Source organism: Pundamilia nyererei, unplaced genomic scaffold (genome assembly GCF_000239375.1).
Source record: "Pundamilia nyererei isolate P.nyererei 1_Seehausen unplaced genomic scaffold, PunNye1.0 scaffold00004, whole genome shotgun sequence".
NCBI lineage: Eukaryota > Metazoa > Chordata > Actinopteri > Cichliformes > Cichlidae > Pundamilia > Pundamilia nyererei.
The window spans coordinates 2,365,239-2,373,610 of NW_005187405.1; the positions used below are offsets into that span (position 1 = coordinate 2,365,239).

At 39.4% G+C, this 8,372-nt stretch overlaps 1 protein-coding gene across 7 annotated transcripts in view; it reads left to right on the forward strand.

The window, feature by feature from the left end:
* ptprsb (protein tyrosine phosphatase receptor type Sb) overlaps positions 1-5,360 on the forward strand; it is a 68,555-nt gene extending 63,195 nt beyond the window's left edge. For all 7 annotated transcript variants that reach the window (XM_005721128.1, XM_005721129.1, XM_005721130.1 and 4 more), the window contains 3 exons: positions 446-600; positions 764-899; positions 3,480-5,360. In XM_005721128.1, the coding sequence (XP_005721185.1) occupies positions 446-600; positions 764-899; positions 3,480-3,548 (360 nt within the window). In that variant the 3' untranslated portion in view covers positions 3,549-5,360. The remainder of the gene's footprint in view (positions 1-445; positions 601-763; positions 900-3,479) is intronic.
* Positions 5,361-8,372: the final 3,012 nt, after the last annotated feature.

Genomic DNA, 8,372 nt, shown 5'->3' on the forward strand with positions numbered 1-8,372 from the left:
CACACACACACACACACGTGTCAGTCATACATAAATCCAGTTAAGCCTGTCCTGCCCCGACGCCACATTGACAGATGCTCTATTGATCTCCATTAAAGGGGAGTCAGAAAGGCTGAGCAGAAGAGAAAAGATGTAATTGCCTTCTGAGAGGCTGACAATAGCAGACGCACTGACGTTACAGCTTTAAGTTAACCACAACCACTGATCCAGGATCAGATAACAGTAATCATTAGAAGGAAGAGAGGATATTGCCTGGCAGTCTCACTCCTCAGTCAATACAGCGAGAGGAAGCTTTGTAAATAATCATTTCGAAATAATCACCTTGCATGAAGACCAACTGCACATTCAAGGACAAGCGTCTGAATATGTGAGAAAGACATCAGATAGATGTTCACATCCATATAGTGTGCAGGTTATTGTTTTAACTGATTCTTCGCTCCCCCAGGACGGCCAGTCACGAACAGTGCGTCAGTTCCAGTTCACTGATTGGCCAGAGCAAGGTGTGCCCAAATCTGGGGAGGGCTTCATCGATTTCATTGGCCAAGTGCACAAAACCAAGGAGCAGTTTGGCCAGGATGGACCAATCTGCGTTCACTGCAGGTAAGCACCGGGCTTTATATTAGACAACTCGTCATTGGTAATTAAATCACAGTTTAATGTGACTCTCGCCTTTGTAATAACAGTAGTGTGCGTGAGAATCCAGCACACTGTTGATCTGACACACTACATACTCCAGTAAAATTGTTTTCCTTTGTGGCTGCAGTGCCGGCGTGGGGCGGACAGGTGTCTTTATCACTCTGAGCATTGTCTTGGAGCGGATGCGTTACGAAGGGGCGGTAGACATCTTCCAAACTGTCAAAATGCTGCGGACACAGAGACCAGCCATGGTGCAGACTGAGGTAAACACACACTCATTAACCAGGGCAGAGACAGTGAAGTAGAGCGCTGCATTAATGAGAATGGTGGTATTTGACATTTAGCGTATTGTTTATTTTAACTATTTGGTGATTAAAGGAAAATCTCTCTATTAAAGTCTTTTTGTAAAGAATAATGTGGATTAAGAAACCATTAGATTCATATTATCACCAAGCGTTTAAAATTCACCCAAAGTATCAGAGATGGAAATGTTAACCACATAAACGAGATCATAATTCCACTGGTTGTGTATGTATTTGCAGTCAGATCTGGGAAAAGAACAGAAATGTCACTAGCATAAGAGTTTAGAATTATATTCATTATCTGCCCAAGAAGCTAAAGTGCTTCGCAGCTTGGCATGCTGAACTGTACCGCATATTTTTAATCCATGCTACAATAACACAGGCAAAGCCTTAATGTCATTTAGGCAGCGCTAGCTATTGATGAGCAGTCCCACCCACATCAATATACATTTTCATTAGCATAAGTAGGACACTGAAAGGAGGAAATAGCCTCCAGAGTGTGAATTTTTCATTGTAAAATGTAACAGCAACACACACAAGCTGGTGGAGCACTTTGTAACAGTGTCATGTTATATTCTGTATACAGAAGCAAGGTATGCACATGGTTTAATTCATAGTTTTATTTGCATAAACATGTGAACGCATATTTGATAAAGTGCTGTGCTTTACACTATGCACTAGTGCACTGTTTTACTACATGTAAAAATTAGAGATGGCACGATACCACTTTTTTATGTCCGATACCGATATCATAAATTTGGATATCTGCCGATATGATATGAATCCGATATAGTGTATTTTTTAATCAATAAAACTGTTTTTTTTAAATATCTTGCTGCATTTTGTATAAGTTCATACTCAAGTTTTAAAAAACAAGAGACTGAAGCTATTCTGTTATACCTGTATGCAAAAAATACACTGCAACCAAAATATATCATAGTTCAGCAAAACTGATCAATCTAATGAACTTAAACCTGCTCCATCCTCCCTATTCTGGTATTTTAAAGAGTAAGCAACCTAACTAATAGGGTTCTAAAACTCCCAGCAAAAAAAAAAGAAAAAGAAAAAGGGAACTCTCCACTCTCCACCTCATGATGCTTAATCGACGTAATCAACTTTAATTTGATGCAGTGTGAAAAAAAATGCACAGAAATAAATTATTTTTCAAGAATAATTAAATAGATTCAACATCTTTCTTCTACAGAATTGCAGACTGCACAGATGGTACCTTCCCAAAGGAAAAAGTACTAGCTTACTAGGGTATATTAGACTTAATAGTTACTATATACAGTAATGGACTTCTATATATTTCACATCAGATTAAAACTTTGGGTGTAAGATTCAGATAATTATTTATTAAAAGCTAGACATTTTAAATGAGAATAAGAAAGAAAAGTATGTCTTTGTGCCCCCTTTTCCCTGTTCATGCCCCTGGCTAAACTTTGCCAGGGGGGCCCCTGCACAGTTACCAGCCGTCAGCTGCGTAGAAAAGGATCCCGGTGTAGAAAGTAATATTAAATACATTCTAACAACAGATTATCAAGCTTAAACGTGCTGCTGTTGTTCAGCCGCTGGTTTCCTCTTTCTGGCACAAAGTGGGCCAAAAACAAGTGAGAAAAGCCGATCAGCTGATCATTGATCAGTTTCAGGATTGAAGTAGCAACAGGAGAGGGAGGGAGAGAGAGGCAGTCGCTCCATATATCGGTGGTTAAGCTTAACGCTGGAATGCTTTACAAACATTCAGAGATGAACTTACACACTTGCTTTACTTCTCTCGGAGATGAGATGAGGCTCCAAATGCTCAACCAGACCGTCGACAGGTCTCGCGCCACAACCGCTCTATCACCTGACGCATACTGCTCCGACATGCTACGGTTATGAGCCGAGTGTTTTGTGAGGTGCTTTTTTGATATTTAATGGATCGGATTACATGTTTTTATTTCTCTCTGATATCCGATCCAGTAATTTAGGTCAGTATCGGACCGATGCCGATACGTAATATCAGATCGGTTAATCTCTAGTAAAAATCTGACTTTTTCATGTTAATTGTAAGGAATTAATGAAAATATATTTCTAAGTGTGCTCGAGTGCTAAATGCATATTCATAAGTATACAGCATTGTGCAAAGGTCTTGAACCACCTGATTTCTCTATGAGCAACAGTTCTCCTGGCTTTCTGCTGATCTTTTAAAGATTTTCTTTGGACATTTGCTGCTTTTTCACTCATTTTCAGGCCAGTCTTTTTACCTGAACTGAGCAGTGTTTTTCATTTGTTCCTAAGCCACTCAACACTGACCTATGAATCATTTGAGAAACATGAATGAAAAAAAGCATATACCTCAAGGGAGGAGCCACTGTTGTGTCTATACATAGCAGAAACCTTAGCTAAGAGCCAGTTTTAAAGTATCTGTAAGCACTTTGTTACTAGCAGCTTGTTGTAAAGCCACAGGCTTGGTTTGGAACTGCATTTCTTCCAAATATATGACACTCTGTTTATGGGAAATATATTTTTCCCTTATTTGTACTTGTGTTTTTCACACAGGACGAGTACCAGTTCTGCTACCAGGCTGCTCTCGAGTACCTGGGTAGCTTTGACCACTATGCAACGTAAGAGAACAGACAACCATCCATCCATCTTTCTGCTTTGAGGTCCACAAACAAAACCAACCGAGTGAGCCAACAGAAAGACGGTGTGAGATAAACGTGAACATTGAACCTTTTCCGGGAGCGAGATTCAAATTCTGCACCAACGAGGACAAAAAGCAACAAAAACAGCAACAAGAAAATCTCTGTCTAACAGCGTCTCAGCAGGAGTTTCCCTGAGGAGCTGCTGGGTGTGGAGACTATCCATGTGTAATCCATATACTTACCTCAGTGTTCCAGTGTGAAGGACGTATAATACATGTGTGTTGTGGTCAGCTATCTCCAATATGAACCAGTGAAATACAAATGGCTTCTGAACAGGAATTATGATACTCTATGTGTATAAAACAAACAAACAAACAAAAAAAGATTTAAAAAAAACTAAACAAAAAAAACACAAGAGCCTGGATATTTGCTGCACCCTAAATGGGCTTTTTATCCTCAACTTTGTATCTATTGGTTTGATGTACTAAAGGGGTTACAAAGTGCAAAGGTGAACGTTTCTATGTGTCTGTGAGTCTATTTCTAAGGTGTCTACTGCTACCATCAGTAGTCCTGCCTGTAGTTTGACTAGGTCGTGGCTCAGCAGAAGCCTTCAGTATGGACTCACCACCCCGAGGACTGTTGGAGAAGCATGTGGATGATCATTTACCTGATGCACAGTGCCAAGAGAAACCATGCAGCGTGAACATAAACTGTGGCCTAAAAGGAGAGGTGACTCCTTCTTTCATCCAGCATAACATAATCAGACTAGAGACCGCTCCTTAAAAAAAAACACAACACAATAACAAGGATGAGTTGGCAGCCCCAAACAGCTGACCTCGGAACAGCGATTAAAACCTACTGCTTTCTTCACTCAACAAAGCTTGCTCGCTATTTGCTGTAGTCCTTGTTCATCTTCCAGCTCGGCTCCTCTTGATGTCAGTCCTATCGGTTCAGTTCAGCAGTGGCTTACTGAAGAGAGGCTTAATGAAAGAAAGAACTGAGCTCCAGTCAGTGTCTTTCTCTCTCTTGAGTTCAGAGAGCCATCTTTCTGTAGATTTTTCTGTTTTCACTGTATGTCTTTGCCTTACGTTGACTTTATTTTTTTCTTGCGTCCTTCACATGCTGCTTCATGCTCGCGCAAACCGTGTTAAAGCTTTTATTGCCGTGCATTGTCTTCACTCGAGGATGAAAATTTTTTGTTTGGTTGGTTTTGTCCCGATCATCTTCCTCCACTGAAGTTCTCCTACTTGAATTTTGCCGCTTCTGCAGTTGAACCCTTGTGTTAATTGCTTTTCCTCGCTAAGGCTACCGTCAGTGAACGATTACAGGAAAAAATTCAAATTACATGCAAAGCTAGTAGTGAACCGCTCACTTTCAACAGTCCTCTGCCTCTATCCCATCCTCCTGTTAACCCTATTAAAAGTTTCTCTTTTCCTTAAACCCTTGTTGTACAGAACATGCTCAGCTTTACCGACTGATAGATCCCCGCCCTCCCCTTCCAATTAAGTATGACTGCACAACTCCTCGATATGGTTGTTTATCTTTTTCTGAATTTGAAATGTAGTCATGATTGGTCCCACGTGGTGATTAAACAGCACAGCGATGTTCCAATATAGCAGACATCTCGACCGAAATCACCGATTGTGTACATACAGTCTATCATTGGAGTCCTATACAGTACAGTTGCATAACGTCTGAGCACAAAATATAACGTGGGATTGGATGTGATGTAGTACTTATTGTCGCGAAAAAAGAAAAAAAAAAGAAAAAAGCCTTATTGTTATTGTTCACTTTGTCATATTTATTTCGTATGATTTTTTTAAAGGATATTTATTATGACTGTTTTGTTATTTTTTAAGTTTGTTTTTATTTATTTGGGATTTCTAGCAGTTCTAACCAATAAGACGATGTTTATTTGCTTCTTTGGCGAACCATTGTTAAAGTATGATATTGTCACTTTTTTTATTTTGTCTTTAACCGTCCATTTTGGTGCTTTTTTTTCTCCTTTTTTTTTTAAAGAAAATTGCTTTATTGTTATAACGTATGCCCTCAGTGTAGGGTGCTATTTGATACTGATTACTGATGTCCAACTAGTCAGCTAGAGATGTACGTACAATAGAGGCAGGACTAGCTTCAGTTTACAGAGATGCCCTTCGATGCTCTCCCTCGTTCAACCTCCATAGCTGGAGGTACGTTTCACCCCACCGTGATAGGTGTAAGGGCATCAGAGAAATTAGATATATAGAGCAGACTACAGGGCAGATCGGTGAAGACCTCCTGGCAAGCTGTTGGTGTTTAGTTTGCTTGAAAGCACATGGTAGCAAGTGTATTTTTGACAGAGAATGGATAAGAATTGCCTAGCTACACACTTTACACACCCTGAAAAGTTATTGTTTGAACCTGAAATTATTCTCATATGAACTCTATGTGTGGTCCATAAGTCTTGACAATGTTTGACATATATGAAATATGTTATTCCTTCGATTTCTAATGATTATTGTGTCAAGAGAAATATAAAAGGCACACGCGAAACATTATATGAAATGTGTTGAGGGAAAGCTCTGGTGATGCCATACCCCTCACTTATGTACCTGTTCTTTCCTTTCGAACCATAGATGTAGATATTGTATCTCGACTTTGTATTAAAAGCAGGATGATTGGATATACAGCACAATGAGCTGCTTGATTCTTGTTGGGGGGGGGGCGGGTAGCTCTTTGGTGTGATTCACTCTTCGATCACTAGATGGGGCCAAAGTAGCTGCACCTACTCTTCAGTAGTGCACACACAAACAGAGAATCTGTTTGGATTAGCCTCCTTTTTCCACTCAAAATGTACAAAATTCTTTAGCTTCAGCTTTTACTAAAATCTTGAAAAATTGCAGGTGAGTTCTTGGTCTTGCAGGTACTTCTTGTGCTAATCAAGCAAAAAGCCCTGCCTGAATGTAAAAAGTGCAGATGGTTGACTGAAAATGTTGCCCTATCCAAACTGAGAGAAAGAGACGACCATTTACACTGATTGGTCACTTCATTAGCTCCACCTTCCTTGTGGTTGTTTAAACGATGATCAGTTGGTACAAAGGGCTCAAGTACTGTTGCCTTCCTATCAGCTCCAAACAATGTACTGATTCTTCTCTGACTTCTGACATCAACAAGGGATTTTGGCTCAGAGAACTGGAGCTCCCTTACTCGGTACTCTTGGTGTTTTTGTGGGAAAATCCCAGCAGATCAACAGTTGTTCTGCACTGGTGCCAGACAGACTGGTCCGCCACTTAAAATCAGCTCACTTCCCCATTCTGTTGCTCAGTCTGAGCTTCATGATCCCGTATGCACACCGAAATGCATCAAATTGCTGCCATGTGATTGGCTGATTAGATGTTTGCGTTAAAGAGCAGGTAAACCCAATAAAGTGGCCGGTGAACGTGTATGCACTTTCTAGTCTTACTAACCACTCAGAAGGTTTTCAGCAAAACAAAGAATATTCATGCATTCAGATACATATTCATGTAGCTCTTTATCTTACCTATAATAATGAATGCATGAGGCACAATTTGACGTTGACCAATATTCTTAATTTTAGTCTACCTACCTCGTTCCTGAGCCTCGGCCACCTCTACATCTTCAGTATCGAGGTTTATTAATGAGGTTTTTCAAAGGATTCACTCTAAATATTAACAATTAATCTTTTTTTAAACTTTGACTTTTGACTATTTAAGCTCAGCGACAAGTTTGAAATGTTGTAATCCCAAGTTCACGTATCCATAAGGCTTTGACTCTATACAGTTCTAATACATTATATCTAATATATCATCTCTATAGCTCAGTAGTGACGATGTTCATTATAAAAATCTATAACTGCTGTCACATCACAGGTTCCTTACTTGATAAAATTAAGTAGGCAAGTAAATTTTATTCCTATAGCACATGTAAAACCAAAGTGCCTTATACTAACATAACAAAGAATATTCAGGTTCGTGAAAAATGTATGCCACACACATTCACAATGTCTACATGGAATAACTTAACAACAACCAATCGTCCAATCACCATTCCAGAAATCAGCAGTTTCTAAAAGTTTGACAGAAATGTTTGTTTTTCCAGAGTTTCAGTGTAACGACTGCAAAGGCACAAGCCCCGACCTCAGGATGATCAGGAGTGTTTGAGAATCAGATCTTAATGATTTTAAACAATACATGGATGCCACAAATCTGTCACGTGCAGTAACAAGACCATTTAAACACAAACAATTAAATAGTTAAAAATAGAGATTTTAATGTGTCTGTTGGGAATTTAAACCAGCCTAATAATGAACAGAACTCCATTTCAGGTATTTTAAATGGAATTTTATTCAGTTAAAATTAAACTTTTAACATAAAAATTATATTTAAGATACCTCCACTTCTTCTAAATAGTCAAAAGTAAAAAAAATTCACATTACAAAAATGTCTTTCATCCCTCACCCCATCCATTTAAAGCCACCCGTCAAAAATATGGATTGAACAAACCAGAATTTATGGCAGATAGTGACGGAAACCAGGACTGGACAGACTACTTTCCTTTCATCAGGAATGTTGCTCCTCGGATTAGTGATAGGGTCTGTTTTCAAAGCACATGCCATGCACAAAGAGATTATCAACTGCTGTTCACTAATGCTCACGAACTTGCCTGTCCTAGGCAGAGCTCTACACGTGTCTGACGTCTGGACTAAATCTGAAAAATCTGCCTGCCGTCCTCATTGTTCCTGACTGTTATCGGTCTGATATGAACATCTGCTGCATCTTACACTGTTTCTTATCAGACGGGGCCAAAT